This window comes from Varanus komodoensis, unplaced genomic scaffold (genome assembly GCF_004798865.1).
Source record: "Varanus komodoensis strain SLA01 unplaced genomic scaffold, ASM479886v1 scaffold1, whole genome shotgun sequence".
Lineage (NCBI taxonomy): Eukaryota > Metazoa > Chordata > Lepidosauria > Squamata > Varanidae > Varanus > Varanus komodoensis.
In genome coordinates, this window is record NW_025335268.1 from 103,945,403 (window position 1) to 103,970,279 (window position 24,877).

Here is a 24,877-nt window from a genome sequence, read left to right on the forward strand (position 1 = left end):
TTCAGGCAACTAGCAATATATCAAAAAATAGTTGCTGAACTGAAATTAACATTCATGAAGTGAGACATAATTGTAAAATCCTAATCTAATCTATGTTGTCCTCCCAAATTAGAACAAAGAAAGAGATTCTAATAGTGGTTTCTTTTATACCTTCTATTTTGAAGGCAGCAGATCAATTATCCTGATTATCAGTTAATAAACCAAAACTCTTCTTTGACAGCTAAATTCACTAAGTTAGAGGAACATTCTGAGGCAGAGGAATTCAGAAAGTGACATGAAAACTTAATCCCACAATGAAATCTATGTAAGACTGGAAAACTCAGAAAGTAAAATATTAAATAAGTAAATATTGATCATCTTATGGAAAAACTTTCCTTGCATCATAAGGCTATGATACATTGCCTCATCCATCATCAGCTTTTTTCAACTACATGTAGCTTTTTTATATCAAACATGCAGCATAATTGCACTGTTCTGCTCTAAGGACAGTATTGAATGGAGAGAATGTTGAACCCTAAGAAAAACAACCACGACGATTTTGCACCTCATTTTTCTACCACTTAAAATGATAGCAGCTGTAAGAATAAAATGTCATACAGAAAACTAAACAACAGGAATGCAAGATTGAGCATATCAAATTTTACTGTAAACCAGCTAGAGAATCCATCTGGATTGGTGAGCAGCATACAAATTCATAAACAAACAAACAAATAACAAAAGACTGCAGAAAAAGTCTAAATATCTGGTTGAAATAAAGAAAAGGCACACACATGTTTTGATTGATTATAATGAAAACATCAGATCTGAGCTCCGGTGCAGATCTGGGTCGGACTGGGTTTTCCACTTAACCAAGTCGGGGCACACACCAAAAGGCCGTATGTGGAACATCTGGCCTCAGCCCTGCCCACCTGTCCAAATAGGAGCTGAAATTGTGAAGGAGCAGGCAGGGCTATGTCAGTGGCCCCTGTGCATGAGCTAGATTAGTTCATTGGCCCTTTTGCACAGAGCCTCCACATGTGCAAGCCATGTGGAAGTTACGGAGATGTCTGCACCTCTCCCTGCTCTTCTTTATGTGTTTATTATACCCTGTTTGTTTAAGCAATCAGTTCCCTTTTATCAGGAAAAGGACCCCAAGAGCTTCCCTGGAAAATCTCAAAAGGTGCAAGGTGGGGTGCAATATGTGTGGGATATATGTATATATGCCCACTGCCCTGTCTGTTCATGGCATACAGCCATTACTTTCCTTGTATGTTAGAGCTTTGATATATGTTCTGACATTTCAAGAGGCTTGGCTTTCAGTCAGTGAAGCTGAAAGTTCTTAGAAGACCGCAGAAGTAATTTATGTGTAATTATCTGGATTTTACATTTTAGCAGCTTCCACTCTTTCGGATCCTGACACCTCAGAATATTTTTTAACGCCATATAAATATTTCAAGCAATGCCACTGTCATAGCATAAAAAGGAGTTATGCGATCTAATGACAAGTCCTAATGAGCCCACTGACATTGGCATTGCAAGTACGAATTCCTATGATGGCTCTCTCAGCATTTTTACCAGCTTTGACATTCAGTGAAACAGCCCATCCAAATGCTTGGGGAAACTACTACTCTAACCACTCCTTTATGACCAAATTCATATTTGGAAAGGCTGAGAAAAGCATGGGAAACCTCACCCTTCCAGAGCAAAAACATCATACGCCACACTAGCAGTACATAAAAAACATCTATGCTAACTTTGCATTGTATGTTTTATAGCAAGCAGGTTTATGCTGTAATTTTATTGTATTATGGACATCATTTGATACTTGTGGTAAACTTCCTGGTGAGACCCCATGAAGGCCAAGTGGATCTATTAGCAATATTGGAAGAACAAAATGCAATTGTTTGAAGAAATGGGGTGAGCACTGGGAAAACTGCAGTACTTTTAAAATTGAAGTCTAGGTACATGGTGCTGTGGCAGAAAAATGAATATGAAGTTGAAATACCTGATTGTATACAATATGGAACCTCTCTTCACATTTCAAAGCTTTTCCTCAGACCATGGAAAAGAAACATAGGAAGCAATCCTATGTCTCCTTGATAATGTTTCCAGGGACATAAAATTTTCCAGGTTCTCAGGTCTGAAATTGGAAACTTGTTCTGATCTCAGGCCTAGAGGTTGGGAGTTTCATCACCATCCCTTTCAACTGGTCTGGATAGAAACACACTGGCTTCTCTCTGTAATGAAGCATGTGATCTCAGAGAAGGGTAGAAAAGGTCAGGGAGGATGCAGACATGGAGATATCTATGTACATGTCTTCGGCCTCCTTCCTCCTTTGAAATACTGTTGCTTGGTGGCGGGAAGAGCAGGGAGTTGAAGATTGCATTTGCTGTCACTCCCACTTGGCATTGCTGGAGAAGAAGTGTCTGTGTTATATTCCATACATTTGAGAGGTTATTATACTTTCCATAAGACCCAATTATAACATTTGGGATATGGGGTAACATAGAAGTGGAATGAATGAATGAATGAATGAATGAATGTTATTTGCATCAAGAAAATCTCCAGACACCCAATGGAGATATCTATGTACATGTCTGGGTTTTTTAAAAGTTACATATATTTTATTTACTTGTGTTTTTATTTGGAAAGCCAATGGAAAATTATGGAAAATGGAAAGACATTTTAGAAATTAATGAAATATATAACGCATTTGATTTTTGCAGGGCCTGTTTTGTTGTAGTAACACAAGCAATGGTAGTGTAGGCACCAGGATGAATGCAATAGCTATGGTATATATAAAATGCAGTCAAGTTTTATTTATTTATTTACATATATTTATAGGCCACCTACAATTGCCAAGGCCTTCCTAGGCAGCTTACAATGTAAAACATAGCAACAGTAAAAACATATTAAAAACCAATTACAACACAATAAATTAGACATTTATAAAAGCAATGAAAATATAGCTAACCGGAGTGGAAATCTAGCACTTTGATCACTGCTGTTTGATCCCGTACTTGGTACAATAATTGTCTTGAATCATTTAGGGGGCAAGCCTATGCTGAAGGATACTGGTAGTTGTAGGACTTTTTTTGTCTAAACAGGCAGGGGATTGAACCCTTACTCTTTCCCTAAACATTCACACTTTTATAGAGTTTCTTCTATACATTTGAAAGTTAAGATCATCCTTTGGGATGTCTTTGAGATGGTTAGGATTTAATTAAATAAATAATAATGCACCCACCTCAGCATATCCAGATATGCTCTGGCAATATTGGACAGTTCTTAAAGTGCCAGTTTGCATCCTAGGAATGAAATAGGAGTATGCACAGGCTTTTCCAATGAATAGGTTGTCTCCACATAGCATTATTAGATCCCTCTCTCAGCAGAGTGCTTGTTGTTGTTGTTGTATACCCAGTAGATTATGATTACTCTTCCTCTCTACCCGGAGAGAATGGGATGAGTGGGTAGCTCCATGAACATGTGTCACTTTCCCTGGGTCTGATTCTGGGGCATGGTGAGATTTGTTCTGCTAAATCCAGGTGCCATCAAATCAAGATGTGTTCTTGAACCATGGAAATATTTTAGTCATTATTATTAGCATTTATTTGGAGTGAAGCCGAATGGCTGAGGTAAAAAGCCCACCCTATGGATGTTTACCTAGCAGTAAACCCCACTGAGTTAAAAGATATTTCTTCCTAGATGTAAATGGGGTTGTTAGTAGTGACCTCATGCCTGAAGTCTCTATGAGGGATCATGAGATATGTGTCCATACAGACGCGCTTCTCTTTGCATCCTCTGATGCAGGATGAAATGCAAAATGCTCACTCCACCGATGCAAGCTGAAGCTGCTTTCCTAGACACAAGTACCTGGAAATAACTACAAGAATTTAGTGGTTACTTCTGAGTAAATATTCATCAGGCCAGGCTTTATCCTAAATGAAAAGCACAGATAGGTACAGTCAAGTGTATCTCCAACTTTTTTCCCCGCCTCCACCTTCTGCTCTTCCCTTGTAGGTTGAGGTGAAGGCCTCTAGCTTTTGATACCTCTTTGTCTCCCTATGGAAATTGTTTTCATGCTTTTGGTGTCATCTCTTCCCAGTTAACAAGGCAAAGTCATGGATCAGGGTGTGCTCCCCATTTCCCTCCTGCCCCCACATGGCTCACAAGACAAAACTCGCAGGCCTGTTCTTTTGATGTGTTCCTCCTAATTCGTTTAAAATGGCGTGCCCAATGATACACAGCAAGGTGATGAACATTTTCATGTATTATTAATACCTTTCTTTGTACAGTGTTCCAAAGAGGGAGGTTAAAAAAAGTTTTGATTTATTCCATACCTGAAACCCAATGTGACAAAACACTGAGATGGCAGCAGGCTGTCTCTTTCTTTCACCAAGATTTGAAAAACTGAACTTAAAAGTCTGGAATTATACTCAGATGCATTTCTCTCTTGTAATATTAACATTTTTTTTATTACCTGAACTATTTCCCCTGTCTCCCTTGACTCCCACAGCAGGGACTCTCATATTATTTCCCGCAGCGTTCCACCTCCACTTTCAGAGATGTGGATTTGAGGAGCTGCCCTACCGTTTATCAAAGCTTTCCCCTTGGTCATCAGAGAGAGAGATAGAGAGAGAGGCTTGTCTAGTTTGGGCTGGTATGAAATTGTCAGCTTCTGCATCCCCCTCCCACCCCAGCTTTTTCTCTCTCTCCTTTCTCTTCTTTGTATTGAGCTATCTGTTCACAGCTGAGTAATCTCACTAGAACTGCTTGGCGGCTAAGCCAAGGGCTTGTAAGAGCAAAGTGTATTTATAGCCACGTATACAAAACTAGGCATGGTGCAGAGAGATGCACAGGTTACACTGCATGTATCACACAGGTGTGACTACTGCATCTCCTCTCAGGGCACCAATGCATTTCTTCCCAGAACAATACATCAAGAACTGAAGCCACCTTGCTACTTAGCTTAAAAGCCATCTTCTGAAATGCAATAACTTTCAGAAGTTCTAGGATTAAAGAGATCTGAGTGAACCTTAAATATTATACTATGCCATGTGGAAGTTGCTTATCTATCCATATGTTTCCCACAGAAGCGGAAAACTCTTATCCCTCCTAGCAGGCCACCAGTTCTGTTGTTTGACCCTCCCACCCCCCAAATCAATTCCTACATGCATAGTGGTTTCATATGAATCTCATCCATTCCTAGGCACATGGCAGAACATGCTCTCTCTTCAATAGAGCAAAGGCCCATGCTGTCTGGGGCATAATGTTAAGGCCTGTCTGGTGGGACATAGGATGAGTTAGAAACCCAGCTCTGCAGTCCTGTGATCTTAGTGCTGGGGCTATGTAGGCCCAGTCCCTGTCCTACTCCACTTGTAGCTGGCATGGAACGAACCACCACAGCTGCCCCTCCAAACCAGCTCGGAGATGAGGCAATGAAGTGTGCTGGGCCACAGGGAAGGAAATGAACCACTGGCTTGTGCCATAACCAGATGGCACCCCTGCCTCTTCCTTCTCCATTTCATTGAGATCACTGAAAATGGCCATCTAGATGGCATGCAGGCAAGAGGCAGGGAAGTGGCAAAAATCAGCACCATCACAGGTCATGCCATGCATTGTAGGCACAGAAGCCTTCAAGTTCAGAGGCTCATGGGCATCAAGGACAGGGGGCACCAAATTGTACCTTTGTACTGCAATGCTACACAGGCTTTTCTGGGAGTAAGCACCACTAAACTCACTTGGTCCAGTTTCTAGGTAGGCATATATAAGTCGCAGTATTAATTGCTTAAAACTCCAGACCTTTGCAAAAATATTACACCAGTGGTTCTGCAGGAGAAAGGGGAGCATTTTCATTTCACATGCCTGTATCATAGTAATTATTGTTTTGGAATTGACATTTGTTCTTGTGCTACAGAAAAAGTGGAATAAACTCTTCTAGGATGGTGACTGTTATTTATTTATTTAGAAAATTTCTATGCCGCCCCATTTGCCGAAGCGTCGGGGCGGCTTACAAATGAATCAATTAAAATACTATAAATTAACAATATAAAACAAGTTAACAATATAAAATAAGTCACCCTGGCCAAAGAATAAAATAAATAAATACTATTAACAGTTAAAATGACGTTTGAATAAAAAGGTCTTGGCCTGGCGCTGAAAAACAAATAACGACGACGCCAGGCGGACCTCTCTAGGGAGCGCATTCCATAGATTGGGCGCCACCGCAGAGAAAGCCCTCCTCCGAGTACTTACCCTCCTAATTTCCTTCACGGAGGGTTCCCGGAGAAGGGCCTCTCCCACTGATCTCAGGCGGCAGGTGGGCATATATGGACGTAAGCGCTCCTTCAGGTAACCTGAAGTAATTGCGTGTTATCCAACACAATTCTTACTGCATCTTACTGGGTTTGATTTTTGTCCTTGGGTTTTATGAGGATTGCCTTTTTTAGATTTATGGTTGGGTTTTTAGGACAATGTTACTTTTTATAAACAATACCTTATTGTTTATAAAGTATATAGTCGATAGTTTGTGTGTGTGTGTGAAATAATTAATAAAAAGTATTGGATTAGACTTTGTCTTACTGAGAGGAGAATCAGCGAGACTTAAGTGACCTGTGACTAATCTGATTTCAGTGCTTCTTCTCCAAGTATGACCTGGACTGGATTTGCACAACGCATTAAGACATACTGGTTTATAAACCACAGTGGTTTAGCATGTTGTCTGAACCCACCGCTCTTCCTCCAAGGTTGGCCTATAAACAACTCCAGCTAGCCATAGCTTGTAGTAAGGTTTTAAAAAACCCACCATAGCTTATTGTATTGTGTAAAACCAGTCAACAAAATAAGGCATGGTTAAGTCAAAAAACCAGAAAGCCACTTAATAAGGGAAGCAGAAATGTTTGCAAGTCTTGCTGAAGCTTCTCTGCCATGCTAGCATTGGGTGGAAACCTCAAAACTCAGGGAAACCCCTGCATGGAGAGGCAGGCTTGTCCCTTTAAACCACAGCCCTTGTGCCAAGGTTTCCTTCGGGTTTTGCCATTTTTCATTATGCAATCTGCCCAGGGCCAATTGCAAACCAAGGAGAGACTTGGGCCTTCCTAGCGTCACTGAAAAAGTTCTGGGGATCCTGCTTGGAAAACTGAGGCAGGTTTCCCAAAACACTCTTTAAAAGGTTTCCATGGGCATGGAAGCGGTTGCACCTCTATCATTCACACTTGGGAAAGTGAGGGCGATATTGGACCACATGAGCACCCCATGCACACCTTCAAATAGAGTTTAAAAAATAGCTAGCTTACAACATTGCCATGTGGCAGGCTTATTATTGTTGTTGTTGTTGTTGTTGTTGTGCCTGTGCAGGCCACTGTCCATGCCAGGTGGTATTTTCACAGTCTACAGTGAACTGTGTTTTCAGAACTTTTAAAAAGGTGTGTGTCGAAAGCAGAATGCTTGCGCAGGGAGTGTCTGTGGGGTGTTCAAGTGTCCCAAGGTTGCTCTTACTTTTCAAGGTCTGGATAACAAAGAGACACCCCTTTAAAAAAAGAAACAAAAAACAGGCTACAGCCAGTCCTAAATGACTTGCGTCAGCTCAGGGGTCATTTCAGAGCGCCCGTAGTGCCCCTGGGCCCAGGCATACTGCAGGGGGCCTGGAGGGGGAAAAGGGGAGGCATACAGCCCCTGCTGTGCTTGATACGCTGGGCAAGGCCAGAATGAGTCTGGATTCGACCCTTACTGGTTGAATTATTTAGGTGTACCTTTTATTTCATGATGAAGCCTATTCCCAGAAGTGGTACTCAGGTTTTAATCAACCCTTGACTGAATAGTTTTAATTGATTAGTAGTCCATATATCACTGTCCTACTTGTAGCAACTGTCGCATTTGGGGAAAGGGGAGAAGTCTCAGAAAGAGGGAGTTTACCGGGTTTCATATGAGTAAACATGGTGAAAAGGTAAAATGAAGAACCGTGTTCATGTTTGCTCATGAACTGGGAAAATCAGTGCTCGCTGATGAGATCAACCGTCTGGACAGGGAAGAAAGTGCTTAAGTGGCTTGAGAGAACTATTCATGTGGCATTTCTAATGGTAAGTGATATCCTCCAACCATAATCTTAATTTCATTGCTAACCTATCCAGCCTGGCAAACTTCAGCCACCAGCAAAGCAAAGGGTTGATAATGCCAGGCTCAATTGTTTTAGATGCCATATAGAAGACACTGTAGCCATACATGTAGAGCAGTAAACCTACCATCATTTAGATGTGGAGCTACCTAGTATTTCCTCTAAACTTGCCTTCCCAACCTGGCATCCTCCAGATGTTTTAAACTACAAATTCCATGTGCCCCATCCAGCATGGTAGTCTGAAACACCGGAAGAGCACTAGGGAGTACTTCTCTAACCCTACAGACCATAAAAAGTTATGCACTCAATCCCAGCAGTTATTTTATTTGTTCAAGGAAAGCTTTTGACAATGTTAAATTTAGGAGACATTCCGTGTGATATAATTCTCCTTTCTTTTTTAGCTGAGCCGTTCTTAAGCAAACACAGTGGCATGTTCTCACAGTCCTTTCATTCAGGTGTTTGGAAAGGAATGGTTTATGCAGATTCTTTAATAAATCAAAGAGACACTTACAGCAATGTGAATTGCTCATTCTAGGTGATTAGTTTTTGTGAATGTCTTTTTAGTCATTAGAAAAGGAGGCCAGAGCGCATGGACTAGTCTCTGTGTACAAATGACTGATGGAATGGAGAGAGATCAGAAACAATATTGTAGACAACAGATGAACACAGAATGTTTAAAAAGCATGGAGGGAGGAGAGAGGCCCTGCTGAAAGATTAAAGAATAGAAAGAAGTACAAATGAGCAAATCAATTATTGTGTGAAGATTTCTAGGATGTTGTTTAATTCATAGTGGTCTGTGCTATATTAGGTTTCCTCACAGTTTCTTCTTTTTTTCAAGTTTCTTTTAGTTCCTTCTCTGGCATCTGATTCTATGGGGCTGAGCATCCTTTGAGGGTAAGTTGTATGAAACAGAGCGGTGAGCCTGTGCATCATTTTCTGAAAGAATTAACTGAGTTCATTTATGCTGTCATATTGATTCCTACGAAGATGCAGGTGTGAGTGATGCTAATAGGAAAGAAGCACAAGATTATGCATTCAGGATTTAGGCACTGAAATGGCTGCTCTTTCACAGAACCAAAGCTGAGTAGTGACAAGCAGTCAAACAGAATTTTGGCTGAACAGACTCACTACCTGAGGTGCCTGATTTATCACATTTGGTCAAAATGCGATGAGCTCATGTTTGGGCTGCACTGTTCCAAGTGCACCCAGGTAAGAGAGTCTCATTTTACAAAAAACTGCAACTTCAAATCTTTGGACAAACAGCTTCTTTGGGAATGTTCCTTCAGTTTGCTGCTCCACTCCTCACAAGCAGGATATCATGTGGCTAAATCCCAGTGCAGTATTAACTAATTTTGTTCCGAATATTTTCACCCTTCCAGTCATTTGACTTGGGTTTCTATTTTTGTTTGACAGCGCAGTCTGATAGATCAGGACTGGGGAACTTCCATCCTCTGTCCTGGAAATAATATGGTATGAATGGCTAAGAGTAATTTCACCCAAGAATTTTGTAGATCCAGTTTCTCTCCTGATGTGCAATCCAGTTTGGCTGATTTATGAGTCTGGTGCTTGCCTTGGTGGTGCAAAATCTGTGTAGTGTGATAAATTTGGCCCATATATCTGAGGAACCGAATTAAAAAATAGGTCTCAGCAGAACAGATTAATTTTATTAAGGACTGTGTAACTTTTGCATCACTGTGAAGTGATGCAGAAGGGTACATCTTAATATAAAGCATAGGAAGTGGCAGCATCCAAATATGATCTACATTTCACTTGATCAAAGACTTTGTGAAAAAATAATTAAAAAGTAAAAGCCTTATGCAATGAGATTTTAAAGAAAACTTTGGAGGCTGACAAGATGCATCTGGCACAACTTCAAAGTCCTTCAAAGTACATATAATCAATGTTTGTCAATAGCAGTTTTGCATCCTTTAATTTATCTTTCATGGGTATAAAGCACGTTGTTATTAGGATCCAGTCCATACTTTAATTCTGTTTGAGATCTGATGAATCAGGGCTCTATTAAAATTTAGTACACCTCATCTGAGTCAAGGACAGATTACATAAAGCTGCTCTTTATTACATGCCTTTTATCTTTCAGTCTTCCTAACTGGAGAAAGTTCCTGTATTTACAAAAACTTTTGTGACACTAAAAATCCAAAGAAATCTATATTATAGGGAAAGAAGTGCACCTTTATGTAAACATGCCTGTGTTAAGTGCTGTATGGGCAAGAACATAAATATGGACATGTTGCATCAACCTAATGGTCCAGTGTCTTGTTTTTGCCAGTGGAAAGGTTGGGATTTTTAGGAGTTCCAACACCACAGAAGAACCATTTTATTCCATACCATCCTTCCCCAACCTAATGTGTTCCAGATGGTCATGTCACCCAGGACTGGTGGTATTTGTAATCCAAAATGTCTAGAGGGAACTGGGTTGGACGAAGATGTTCTATGCCAATGGTATACAGAATGTATCCAGTGTAATTATAAGGTTCCTCAGAAGCACATTGAAAGTTCCTCCATGATAACATCACTAATACTGAATAAATGAAACTGAACAGAGCTCTCTCATTAATCTATTCCCTAAGAGTCAGAGCTCTGCCCTCCAGAGCACTAATTTGAATATGCTAATTTCAATCTAAAAGTCACTCTCTCTTTCTCTCTTTCCATGTGTGTGTTTTTAAAGGACTGTCCCTTAAGGACAGTCATATTTGTAAAAAGGAATACATGGAGAGTGGAAGGGAGAGCATTTGATCTCAGAAAAAAAGATTCAAAGGTGGGCAGCAGGAAGCGAAGCACATGTGGGCATAATCCAGATGCAACAGAGATCATTAGGGCCCCTGTAATTTTACTTCAGCAAGTCCCTAGGAAGGCAAGATGGTGGAGGAGAAGATCTCCCTGAGATTTGGAGCATCAAATGAAAGATTCATGTCTCCATCTCTAATGCTGTCCTCACTTTCAGCAGTTACTCATGGGCCTCTCACCATCGGATCACCCTTCTCTGGGCATGCTTCCATTTGTCATTGTCCTTCTTAAAAAGTGACACTTAGAACTTAACACATTATTCCAAATGTGACCTGGTTGGTACAGAAGAGTGTGGAACTGTTGCTTGTTATGATCTGGACGTTAATGCAGCCTAAGAATGCATTTACTTTTTGGCAGTTGTATTACAGTTTATGTTCACCATGGGATTAACTAGGACACTTAGATCCTTTTTTCAAGTGCTATTGCCAAGCCTGGCATCCCTCATTTATAGAATACCCTTTGTTTTCTCCATCTAAATTCAGGACTTTACATTTAACTCTGCTAAATCTCATCTAGTTGGTTTCAGCCCAGTGTGCCTACCTAGGAAGATTGTTTTGGACTTTTGAAAATAGCCATTCTTCCCAACTTCATGGCTTCAGAAACGTTAATAAGCACCTTGTCTCTACCCTAATCCCTGTCTTTCATTGAAAAGTGAACCACACAGACCTTGTTACATTCCTCTTGAGACTCCACTGCAGGTTGATGCAGAACCATTAGTAAGCACTCAGCAAGTTGCTCAAACATGTGTTAGTCCACCTTACAAGCTTGTCAAAAAGGATATCATGACAGTCTGTGTCAAACACTTTGCAGAAATCAAGATATACTCTATGACCATGGCATTTCTGTGAACTCTATCCACAAAAGGGGATGGGGGAATAGTCTAGTCTGGCATGACTTATTCCTAAAATCTAGTTGTTGCATTAGGATCTTCGCAACCTGATTTATTAGTCAGCCATTTGAACAGCCTTGGGATCTTTGGAATGGTCCTGTGGAAGTACAGCAAATTGTTACTTATTTGGCTTTGGATGGCCCGTAGACCAGCCAATGCTTCTACTTACTGTAGAAGCAATGTCTCTTTGATATTTTCACTAAATGTTTAATTAAAAGGTGTTATTTTATTTATTTATTTAAAAATTTCTATGTCGCCCCATTCGCCGAAGCCTATGTAGGCTGTCATGAATTCCCCATGAGCTGTAGAAAAGTAAGTGCAATCAAATCAACAAAACAATGTCAAATTTATGATGTAGCCAACCATACATTCTTTAGCATCAGCTTCACTTTCATAATCATTGACAACATTAAATTCAAAAAGCAAATATTTGATTCTATACAAAGTGGGAGAAAGAAATGCAAAAATTACATTTTTCATTCTATCCTTTGTCATCTGTCATCTATCTATGTTTAACATTATTAAGCAAAAAGGGAAATATTTTATACCCTTTAACAATCCTGCAGAAGTTGCATGATTCTTCATACCTCCAATGCAAACTGTGAAGCTAATAAAAGATCATTGTGTGGGTATAGGATCACAGCCTTAATCATACTAAATATTCAGTGTCAACAGAAAAGGAGAGAATAAATAAATAAATAAATGCTTTGAAATTATAATTTGACAAGTAAAAGAAGGGCTTAATATTAGTGGGATTGTGTCTTAGACCAAGGACAATAGTTAACCAATAAAATATGGTGAGTAGAAACAACTCCAGTCAACGTACTGAAACCAAATCCATCCAAATGAAAGAAATAAATCATGACAAATTAATGCATCTGTTAGATTGTTCATGGCTGTTCATAGTACTTGATTGCTCATTGCTTTAGCTGTTTAAAATTGTTTTACATGTTATATGTTTTAATTGTATTGCAATTTTCTTGAGTCTTTATAAAGAAAGCAAATGAGAAAATGCAGTGATGAGGGTGGTGATGCTTTCTCCCTCAACATTTGTCTCTAAGAAGACTCACTTTGAAAAAAAATCTGGCAGTGTTACTTTCTGGATCAGGATGATGAAAACTGAAACTGGAGTTAATAATTTGCAAGGCGCAAACTTGTTCTTTGACTATTTAGGTTGACTTAACTGGGAAAAAATCACCAAACAGGGAAAGTCTTATTCACAAAACAGAAGAAATCTGTGTTAAAATACGATGTTCATTTGTTTTGTCTATCTACCAGTCTTTCCTCTGATTATCTTTCTTGGGAATACTCCTGTTTGTGTAAGTACAGCTATTTAAATGTCTAACTGAAATAGGTTGATGAAATTACATCATAACTGTATTAGACTACTGGCAATGCTGAGCATTATGCCAGCAATTGAGGGATGTATTTAGCCTGGAATTTTACATGCTTAATCAGAACATTACAAGAAATACATGTTCTGCTAAGAACACAGAAAGAAAGAGTCTGCTTGAAAAGGGACTGGACATTTTAACCATGAAAAATTAGGAAACACATGTTTGACTTTGGCCATTTTATTTCCTGTCCCTTCCATAATGTCCTTTCTTTCCCTGTTCAAACTGAGAGGAAAAAGAGACTGTATCCATGAATGGACCTATGCTAATTTATTTCCCATGAGCAAGTTGTGGAAGGATACACCTTGCTAGCTGGAATCCAAATTTCATGCAAATATTGTTAAGAAAGGGAGCGAGGGAGGGAGGGAGAATATTTTTTTCCTCAGAAAATTCATTAAGGTTGCTATGCAATGCAGTTCTGATGTCACCAAGAAAGAACACGCTAGAACTTGAGGGCTTTTTTTTAAATAAGAAGTTGTTTTATAATAATTAATAGGAACTTCTTGAAATAAATATGAGGGGATATAGTGTTGTGATTGTTCCATGGCAAATTTTAAACACATTGTTGTTATGAGGCTACACGCAAAAAAATATTATGACTTTTTTGGCTACATATTTTTACTATGCCAGAAACTGCAGGATAAGGAGGGTCAGGGAAATGGATAAAGCATGTACTTCCACTCGATTCATGGGGAATGGGGAGGCCACCAAAATGGGCAGAGAGAGAGAGGAAGAGAGAGAAGAGGTCTTCACTCTGCTTGACTGAACATTTGGAAAGTAGCTATTGCATTGTGAACCTTCACAGTGGAGAAACACAACATCGCAGCTGAATTCTGCCCGGTACATATTTCTAAATGTTATGGAATACCTACTGGTATTCTAGGTGAAGCCAAGCAAACTGAAGTGTATTCTAGACAAGGTGGAAGTATTGTTGGCTGAAAAATTAATTGTCTAGAAGTAGGAGCATTATGGTCTGGACAGGATTGTATTTCCCCAGAAGCAGCAGGCTTCTAACTTAGTATCCGAGGTCAGTTCCCCATACTGGAAACTGAGCACTTTGAGACCAAACTGAAGGCATGGCAGTGCAGAACCTGAGCTGTAGAACAGGGCAAGGTGTCAGAGTGACAAGACAAGTCAGTGCACTCAATCTGTTTCTCAGATGTGCTGGGGGGCAAGGGTGAATTGTGGTCTCCGAAGCCCCACAATGAGTTTCTTGCAGGGTTCAGGCCAGATTGACTCTTAGGATCCTCTTAAATCTGACCTGCGCATGGATGCTCAGGTAGTAATATCCTTTCCTAGGAATCTGACCCGGCCTCAAGTCATTCCTGCTGCAGCTTGAACAACTCTCAGTTCATGTATGCAGCTTGGGTAGCCATTGCCCATCAGCTGGACACTGTGAAAAGATCAGGGTTTCAGCCCTGCTATGGGTTGCGGGACAACGATATTCATCAGGATCACTGAGAGAACCCTTTTTCCGCACACTTCAGTGATGTCCATGCACTGAGGTTGCTCCTTCCCCAGCACCAATAGTTGCACTGGGAACACCAGTCTTCATTTGGATTGCTGCGGTGAGACTTTAATTTCTTATGCAATCCTTATGCAGCAAGGCTGCTCTGTGTATAACAGCATGGATAAGTGTGAGTTTCGGGGCAGAGTGAAGGTAAGTTTCCTCTACGGGTGTTCATGCATCAAGGTGCACACACGTGCGCAGCCTCAGATCTATCCAGTGCCACAATCAATCCTCAACAGCAAAAAGGATTGCCCATTCCTGCTGTACACACTGCAGATTAGGGTACTGTAATGCACTCTGTGTGAGCTTGCATTGAAGACAGTCCAGAAGCATCAGCTGGTTCCTAATGAGGCTGCCAGAATTTCAGTAGCTTGGCTGTGATCATAAAGGAGAGCTGGACATGGAGAAAAATGCTAGCGCCTTCAGTCTGCAAAATTAAGCAGGAGAATGGAAGTTTTATTCCCCTGCCCTGCATGCCCCTATGTGTGTAAAAAATAAAGAAGGGGATACATTCATTCTGTTCCCATGTTAATACAAACTGACAAGTTGCACTTCTCAAGTTAATATGTAAACAAGTCTGCAATTACTCTTCAGTTTTCACACCTCTCTGAATTTTGCAGTGTAGTTCTCCAATCAAGATTTGTGTTAAAATCCATACATTAGGGAATGTTGCATGCAACATTGGGTCGTGAAACCAAATGCCATGCAAGAGACACATGTTAGGGGAGGATGCATGCAGAAAAGGAGTACATTAAGGAAATGCATGTGAATGTCCACGCATATGAAAATGCATATAAAAATATGTGCAAATTATTGTGCAAGGTTGTGAGATTTTAATAAACCTCATCATAGCCAAAAGTCTCAGATGTGGAGGAGGAGGATCAAATAGACAACCTGATGGAAAAGTTGTGCTTGCAAAAGTGTTAAAAGTGATTTAACTGTGAATGGGTGAATACATCTTTAACATTAGTAATTGTTAATTAGAGACTAATTGTTAATTAGTCTCTACTAATTAGAGATGTTAGTAATTGGACGGCATACAAATTTTATAAATAGATAAATAAATCATACACAGAATTGCCCCATGCATCTAGTTTGGCCTAATTTTTTTAGGGTTCTAAGTACTGTATATCCTCCATACAAATTAATAAAATGTGTGAGCCCTTAACACTTGCATGATCTACCAAACATCTGTTCTGTGCATGCACGAAAACGTCTTCACTTCTGCTGCACTGTAACCTGTTAGCCTCTAGGGAGGAAAAGCAAGTTGCCAATTCAGCATAGTTCATTGATCAAGGGAACCTGAGATGCTCTTTTTACAGGATGGGCCTGGGTCTGCCTGAAGCTACAGGATTGCAAAATGCCTTAGCTAGATGCATTAGCAAATGTTGCACTGATCTCTCAGAGAGTGAAAAATTCTTTCTGACCCCTGAAGGCAATCAGCATATGCCCTGAAGCATGAGAGTTCCCTTACAGCTAAAGAGGCTTAATGGGTTTCCATAAGCTTTAAGTCGAGCTGCATAACCTGCATTCTCAGCACAGATAGAAAAATGTGTGATGATGCAAAAATCATATGTCAGACTCATTGGAGGACCTGCCTTTGCAATGGTGACTGAACAGGCTTTGCTGTCCTGTCTGTACATGGAATCTGGCCTGGAGAAGAGACCAAGCGCATGGACTCAGCTGAGATGGTGCAATCTGAAATGCTGTACAGTCTCTGTAGAACAAGAGAGGAGTAAGAGAGGGGCAAAATCTGAGACCTGGCAGCCCTACTATTCACAGGATTTTAAAAACAACCATTTCATTACTTCAGCACCTATAAAAAGTGCTTTTGGCAGGGGAAGGGGGAAGAAGTTGTTAAACCTCAAAGAGGCAGTAGTAAACAGCAAAAAGGGAGTACTGGGCCATTCCAGGTAGTTCAAGAATAAGAACTGTGTTTAAGGAATCATCATGGCAGCTCTGCTCAGATTGACCTTGCAGGACTTATCTGCTTTCTGTCAGAAGTGGCAGGCAGCTGGTACAGTCCTTTCCACACCAGGGTCAAGGGGATGGGCTGAGGTCCTGGCCTTTGGGGTCTACAAGGACACAGAACCTTGGATGTGGACTCCAAAAATCACAGGGCTCCAATAATTTCCATGATGTACCTGCTCCAAATAGGATTGAACTCTTAATCTACAAAATGCTGGTATGTTTACTTTGGCCCCATCCAGCACTGGATAGCTTAACCTTGAGAGCTGATTTTAGAGGGCAGATTTTACTTTAGAGAAGCTCTGAGGAAACATGTTCCAGTGTGGGCAGGGAAGCACTCTTTGGGGTTAATTTAGGTAGCAACACGTCTTGGACCTACTCTGATTTGTTGCTTCCTGTGCCCTCAGTAGTGTCAGGCAGGGCTGATCCAAGGCATTTTGGGACCTGAGACAAGGAGCAGAATGTTGCCTTTTCCTTATCCCAAGTACAGAAGTTGCTTGGCTTATTTCCAATTGGGATAGTGTTTCCCACTCCATCTGGAGAAGCAAGTTGGTTTAGGAGGCCCAGGACAGATTATGTAGCATGCATGCTTTTGATGCCTGACAGAGAAGAACAGCTAAGAAATTAAGGTGGAACAGCTCATGACTGCCAGTTCTACCTGTGGACTTCCCACTGGCAACTGGTGGGCCACTGTGTAGACAGAGCACTGTATTAGATAGAACTTCTGAGCCAGCCATGCTCTCATGTCCTCCCCAGTATCTGCTATCTGAAGCAATTGGTTCACTGAACCTACCGGTCAGGATTACCCTGATGTCAAAATTCAGACAGAAGGAGCCCCTCTCCTCTGTCCTTTTATCACCAAGACCAGGAATGGTTGGAGCAGAAATGTAAATCTGTTTTAACTGAGCTTCTTCTTCCATAGCTCTCTTCTTTGTTTACACTGTTCTTTTTCATTCTGGAAAATATGTGCTTGTTATGAGTGAAATGCTGGGAGTATTTGGACAGAAAGAAGTCCTACAATTCCTAATGTGCTTGAGCCTCCATGGCTGGCTGAAGAGATGCGAGGGCTAATGCTGGATAAGATAATCTGCAACAGCTCCTTTGGGTCTTTCCCTCCCCAGCCATGCTGTTCTCTGCTTGCTCTGTGATATACCTGGGGCCATGATCCAATTACAAAGATTGGAGAGCGGTGAAGGAGGGAGAACTGGCAGTGGATCCACACTTACCTTATCTCCAGCCACAGTGTGGGATTTAAAGCTCTGTGAATGTTCTCACGCTTTGAATCCCACTACTCTAGGCATGGGGAATTTCTGCAAGGCTGTCTTAGTCAGGGAAAATGAGTCCATCAATGAAACATTTTGTTTCACTGTAGCTCTGTAGATTTTTGGTGAGCTTTGTTTCATCGGTCGCATACTTCTTGCCATCTTTTCATAAGCCCTAACCAGTAGCCTGACACACAGAGATCAATCATGCAACAGTTTGTCCCCTCCTTGTTCTTTTGCTCAGAACAATTTTGGACAATTTTTGTTCTATATTTCTATGCAACTGCCTGGTAATAAAATGAATGCTCAGAAATGTTCAAAGAAAAAAAGAAGGAAAGGAATGAAGTGGTAGTCTAATTTGGATGGAGGCAGGCTAATAAAAAACAAATAAGGATTACTTCTAAAGAAATATATATAGCATTAAATTGCCCTGCCAAGTTGCTTTCAGTCTTTCAATATTTTACCATTTCTTCGATGTGTGAAGAAATGACTAGGATATACGTAACTGTTCTTACTCTGTAAATATTCTGGGTGTTTTTAAAATATCAGTGAAGCCTTGAAGCTGAGCGTTGAAGTCTGTGTTGAAGCTGCTTGGTGACATTCTGCAGGGACAAACAGGGAGACAGTTGCTTGCAATACTTTTAGGTGGGCCTGGATCAGGTAAATTCTTTTTTGATTGGCTGGGGATGAAGATGGGTGGAAAAGAGCAGTTGGAAAATAAGAGTTGAGAGTTAAGGAGCAGACAGTTAGGGATCAGCTAGCTAGAAGAAAGTCTGCTGACAGGCAGGTGCTGTTATAACAGGACTAAGGGAAGGGTGAGGAGAAAGTGAGCTTCTAAGGCCTGGATATTAAGCTATTTCTTTATCATCTTTGCCTCCCTGCATCTCCCACTCTGCTTTTGGCTATCTGGCTGAGGACTTTGGAGGAAGCAAGAAGGAGCTGGTAGTGCCATAAGCTGGTGGCATCCCTCCATCCCAGTCCCTTTACCCCCTCTCTGAAGCTGATTTCCTGACCCTGGAAAGGGGGTTGGAGCAGTTCTTTCCTCATCCATTGCTAAGGGGATGAGGATTGAAAAATGGATTTTAAGCTCTGAGGCTGGAGCAGTTTCTTTGCCCTTGGATGTAGAAAGATAATTATCCAATGATATCTAGGTTTGTGTTCTCCAAGAATGGTAGGAGAATCACTTCTTCAGAACTACCAGTAAGCAGTAAGTCCTTTACAAACCTCAAAGTAAATATCCATTTCCCCTTATACAGAATATTCCTGTACACAGCAGCTTAATAGTTAATCTTGTCTCTAGTGGGCTGTGACCATCTTGTCCTAAACTGCTAGACGTTTTTAAAGAATTCTAGGGGAATTGATGACATCTGAAAAGGTTCATCTACTGTAACTCTGAGTTGTAGTAGCTAGAAGTTTGTTCAGCCCAGAATGTAAGCATTTGCTAAGGGTCTATTCAGTCTAGGAGCAATTTCTCTATTAGCAGTGACAGTGCTGGAGAGAAATCCACCAGAAGTGTCAATCTATTTTCCTTTTTTGCAAATCAATTCTTATTCCTGCAATCTAATTCTAGTAGAACAAATGCACCTGTAATTTCAAATAAACAAACATAATTATCCATTATTATCCTTGAATGAAACATGGTTAGGAAGCAAATCTCACTTGTCAGTAATACTGGCAATAAAATTTAAAGCAATGAATCAGCAATAAAATCTAAGATGTTACCAATTTTATTCTCAAGAGATTTCAGTGTAAGGGCTCCAGAAGACCAGTACTCCAGCAAAAGGTCATAACATTAAGCAATGTTCAAAGGGTCAATGTATTTAAACTATCACATTGACTAAATGATTACAGATTTTTAATAAGATGACACAGACTTAGAGCTGTGGAAGTGCTAGGGGAATTTCTCTGCATGTTAAAGTATTTAAAGTTTTATAGGTTACACATGTAGCCTTTTTCCCCTCCCAAAAGATTCTTACTCTAGTCTACATGCAGCAGGCAACACAGCTGGACATTTTGTAAGATGGCTTTCACCGATGCGGTGCCTTATAAATCTGTGGAATGGTGACTTAGGTCATTCCCAGAGAGCAATGCCTACGGCTGTGCTGACTGAGGATGATGGGGATTGTTTTCAGGAGGGCAACAGGCTGGGAAAGGCTGCCTTAAGGAACCTCTGTCCCGGCAGTGTTGCCATAAACTTGTGCATTCAGCATTCAAAAAGGTCAGAAATAGTAGGAAATTTTTGACTTCCATGTGGTGTGATGTCTTGGAAAAGGGCAGCATGGAAATATATTAGCTGACTGAATAGAATAACCCTGGAAACAACACAGTTGCTCTCAGTGTTGTTATATTTATCTGTTTGCATCCTGCAGACAAAAATATAGACAACTTTCAGATTTAAGAAAGGGCGTAACACTAGCTATAATATCTGGCATCCTTTAGCTCAAGAGCAATGTGATTTGGAAAACACACACACAAAGTTATCAGGGGAAATGTCAAATTATGCCATTTTCAATGAAATTTCAAAATATTCAGTTTAGACTCCAGGTTCATGAATGTTATGCAAATCATTTTCAAAACAGCCTCGTCTTGCACTTTTGAACTAAAAATGTTATTGTTGACTTTGGAAGGAAGTATTTTAAGGGAACAGATCTATGCATGTGTAGGCAGGAAAAAAAGTCTTACAAATCGCACTATCCCTCAGCTAGCTATGAGGATTTTTTTCTTTCTAAAGATGCATACGAAGTACCCAAAATAAGCTTCCTGTGAATTTTCTCTAACTTGTAAATAAAAGATGTTTCTGCTTTCTGTACAGATTTTTTGTCATTTTAGTCCTTGGATAATATGAGGCTTCTATCCATACTGGAGAGTAGAAACAATTATTTTTTGTGAAATAAATAAATACCAATATATATTTTCACTTCCATTGAAAGGCAAGCCCTCCCTCTTCTGGCTATGTAGAATATAACAGGCCAAAGGAGGGAAAAGAAAATGGCAAAATAGCACACTTTAAATTGTAAGAAAGAAAAAGAATACAGTATTATGAAGATGGAGCGGATGACCTCAAGAGTAGTCTAGTCCACTAGACTGTTGTTATATCTATTATACACATGCAAGATCTGCCACAAAATGTTGCACTGTGGAGTGGTCCAGAGTTCCAGCAATACTATCTTTCCAAGATGCTCTTTTCCTTTCTTCCCTAATTTTCTTCCCACAGTCATTCCTTGCCAGATGAATTTGCACTGCCCATTTTGAGCTGTTTATGAGTATTTTCCAGGCCTAAATTATTTTTGCACTTCTGTAAATTTTGGAGTTCCCTCAGGCTGGCTGATAATTCTCTTTCATGTGGTGGATGGTGCTGTTTAGGCCCTTGGAGAATGAATTCTGCATAAGAGTTTCATAAAGGCAAAACATATTGGTGGTTATTGCTAAAAAAAGTTCTTCTAAGCCTCCCTTCCTAGGTCTCCATATTCCATATCTGGCAGGAAGACTTGATGGATCCTATTTATTTTGGGAATTGTTTTTGTATTTTAGATGAAGAGAGCAGTATATACTGTAAATAGTTGTACATAAATATATCCTTGAAAAATACAACACATTTTAATTACAATGTTCAGACACTTCCATTTTTAGATAATTCAAACTAGATTTTCAAAATTAATTGCTGTTTGTTCCCTCCCTTAAAATAATTTCTCAGACATTTGTAAGTCTCATGCTTTTTATATAACATTATAAAAGTCCTTTTTATTTTATTTTTGTTTTGTTTTCTTCATGCAGCTTTCTGGTATCCTGACATCATGGCTTGATCCACAAACTGGTAATCAGTACATATTTTCCTTTGTGACAAATATTTCATGATGTGTGCATTATTGTTTAAGGATGCTACAGCATGATTGAGCAAGGTTAAACATAGACTTGATTTTAAGCAGAGGAAGAATCCTCTCATTCTCTCATTTTACCTCCTGTTGCTTGTTATTTTCTATCTTGGAATGGTTCAGACAAATTTTATAAAGGACTCAAGAGTATATGCTAGTAATATAATATAGATTTCCTCAAAATTGTGGCTCTACTTCACTGTAGTAAGAAATACATTGCAGTGGAGAGTGACTTTAAAATTGACTTTCTCAAGCTTGGGCAGCCAGTTGTTGTTAGTTCCAGTCAACAGGGTCAATGGATGAAGCTGATCAGAGTTTTAGGGACCCAGGCTGCACTAAAACAAGTGCATGCATTTTGGATTGGGGATGTCAACCAAAACTCAGAATTAATCTGCTTGTAAGTCAAATCTACTAGATTCTTCATTTTTGAATCGATAAAAGGCCTGACTTTATAAATTAAATCATAATTTCTGCAGTCTGTGCGTTGGCATGACAAAGAAGACAAATTCCACTGTCTGCACATGCTGAACTGTTTGTTGCTATAACCCTTTTATTTTGGAAAGAAATGAAGAGGTCTAATCTTATAATGCAATCGCATAATGCAAACACAGAGAGAGGGGTACCCACATGTGCAAATTTTTGTGCAAGGTTGTGTGAGGTTGCATGTTTAAAAGAAAGCTACTGACCTGGAAAATCCTGAGAGTGGTAAGGCTTATGTCTGTCTAAACATGCAAAGAATTGTGTCTTTAGCTATTTTTGCCAAATGTTTGAAAACTATACAACAAGAAATCATGAGATGCATTTTTGTCACTCTTCTCCTTCCACACCCTCTAGTGAATCTACTATGTTGATCCACTGTTGTAATCAAAGCACATGTAATAATAACAATGCCTTGTGTTGGCTACTAAATAAGCATGTTGTGTTCTCTAGATGTACTTTAGCACTGTGCGTGTACAAAAATCTGGAGATACTTTGAAATCCCAAAGGAAGTGTTACATGAGTTTATAATCCTGGATTTAGAGCTCAGTGAGCAATTCTGAATTATAAGCAGCTCAACTATTGCTAGTCGGAATATCAACTACAACACACTTACTTTTGGATAATCATGCATCTGATAAACATGTATTTCCAAGACATCAGCAGAGGTTTGCTGATGTACTTCCTTCGGTAGATCTTTCAAAATGGGCAAGTCAGCATGAAAGAACAATAAGTCTATGAATAAAATTAATCTGTGAAAGAAAATGCAGAAAAAATACTACCATTGGGAAAAAGCCAGCAAGGTGAACTATCTGTCATAACTAGAAAAAGGGGAATAATTTTGCACAAGCTCCTGAGAATAGAAATCTGAAAGAAAGTTATAGTGGAAATTCCAGCAAAACCAGTGTTTGGATTTCGGACAAGACCAGGCAAATCTAAACTCAGAAAAGAACATGTTAAATCACGTCACAAAGGTTAAGATTTAACAGATGCCAACACTATTGCAGAACAAAATGAAAAGGTGGACCTGAATATCTAATTAAATAGACCATTAAATAGAATAAATTAACAGTACCACAACAACTAGGCCCAGTGAGGAGGAAATTGTCATCAATCAACACTGTCATAGTGTCCTTCTGACAATCCTAGCTGGAGCTTAAACTAGCTAATTTGTTCTAAGCCCTATGTATTATCATATTCAGAAGCTGAACTGTGACTCCTGTTTTTCTACCAACACATAGAGCACCCACATAAGAGTTGTGCAGTGTTTGCCTGTCTCTTAGCAAGATAGATATGATTTTCCATGGCACCTTACCAAGCCCCTGAATTTCACACCCTGCCCTGGCTATCTTGAAGGATTCCTTTTCAGAAGAGGAAGAGGACTTGCCCCTGGCCCAGGACTTAAGTTCAGCAGATGAAGAGGACCTAACCTTGGCCTGGGATTCTCCTTTCCCTGGGGAGTTAGAGGGAGGAACCCAGGACACATCTAGACAGACATCAGCCGTGGAGCAGGACCTCCACAGTAGAAGCTTGCCGTTTCTTCTCTGATGCAGGAGATTGTGCAAGCCAAGCCATAGGAGGACCCACCTCCAAGCCAGATCTCCCCAGTTCTAATCCAATACCCGAAGCACAGCACTCACTGATATTTCCTACTGTGAAAGTTATGGAAACTCTATGCACAGTATGTTTCATCCAGGGCAGTGAAGTGCTAGCTGAAAGGTTTAGAACAAAAGAAGGCATTGTACTTCCCTTTCTTTTTTTAAGAGAGAAAAGTAATCCTGCAGTTTTGTGTATGGGGGACATCTCAATTCAGCTATGTGTATTCGTAGGGCAGTCACTTTCCTTTCATGTTTGGTGAAGGGACCATAGCTCAGTGGCAGAGCACTTGCTTTGCATACAGAAGGTCTGCCCCAGGGCTGGGAAAGTCTGAGCTCCTGGGGAGGCATTTCCAGTCATTCTATACATAAGAAGATAAAAAGAGCCACTCTGGGTTGGACCAAGTATCCATCTAGTCCAGCGTTCTGTCCACACAGTAACCAATTAACAGCCCATAGGAAACAGCATTCTCCTGCCCACATTTCTTAGCACTGAAGGCAATATAGATGCTGCCTTTACTTCAGATAGGGCACATAGCATATAGTCATCAGGACTAGTAGCCTTCTCCTTCTCCTTCTCTCCCTTCTCCTCCAGGAATTTCTCCAATCCCTGTTCAAAGCAACCTAAACTGATACCCAACCTGAATCTCCTACTGACCTGCTTCATGGGATGAATCTATGAGAGGGAGATCTATGTGCCTCCATTATGAGAGAAGGAACAATATGTGTCTTTATCCACTTTCTGTGAGCCATACCTCTCTCATATCTCCTTTTACTAGCCATTTTTCTAAACTAGCGATTCCAAATGTTGTAACCTTCCCTGCAAGTTGCAAGGGAAAGTGCTGCAGCCCCATGAGCATTTTAGTTGCCATTTTCTCCACTTTTTCCAAAATCCCCTTTTAGGTGCAGTGACCGAATAGTGGTCCAAGTGGGGCCACACCACAGATTTGTTTAGGGGCAGTATGATGTAGACTTTTCCCCGCAGTTCCTTCCCAAATTATGCCTAGCATGGA

At 40.2% G+C, this 24,877-nt stretch overlaps 1 protein-coding gene across 3 annotated transcripts in view; it reads left to right on the top strand.

Annotated features, from left to right (window-relative positions):
* Nucleotides 1–12,982: 12,982 nt before the first annotated feature.
* The window catches only part of HABP2 (hyaluronan binding protein 2), a 42,745-nt gene continuing 30,850 nt past the window's right edge, over nt 12,983–24,877 (top strand). For all 3 annotated transcript variants that reach the window (XM_044439212.1, XM_044439203.1, XM_044439222.1), the window contains exons 1-2: nt 12,983–13,105; nt 21,695–21,734. In XM_044439212.1, the coding sequence (XP_044295147.1) occupies nt 13,037–13,105; nt 21,695–21,734 (109 nt within the window). In that variant the 5' untranslated portion in view covers nt 12,983–13,036. The remainder of the gene's footprint in view (nt 13,106–21,694; nt 21,735–24,877) is intronic.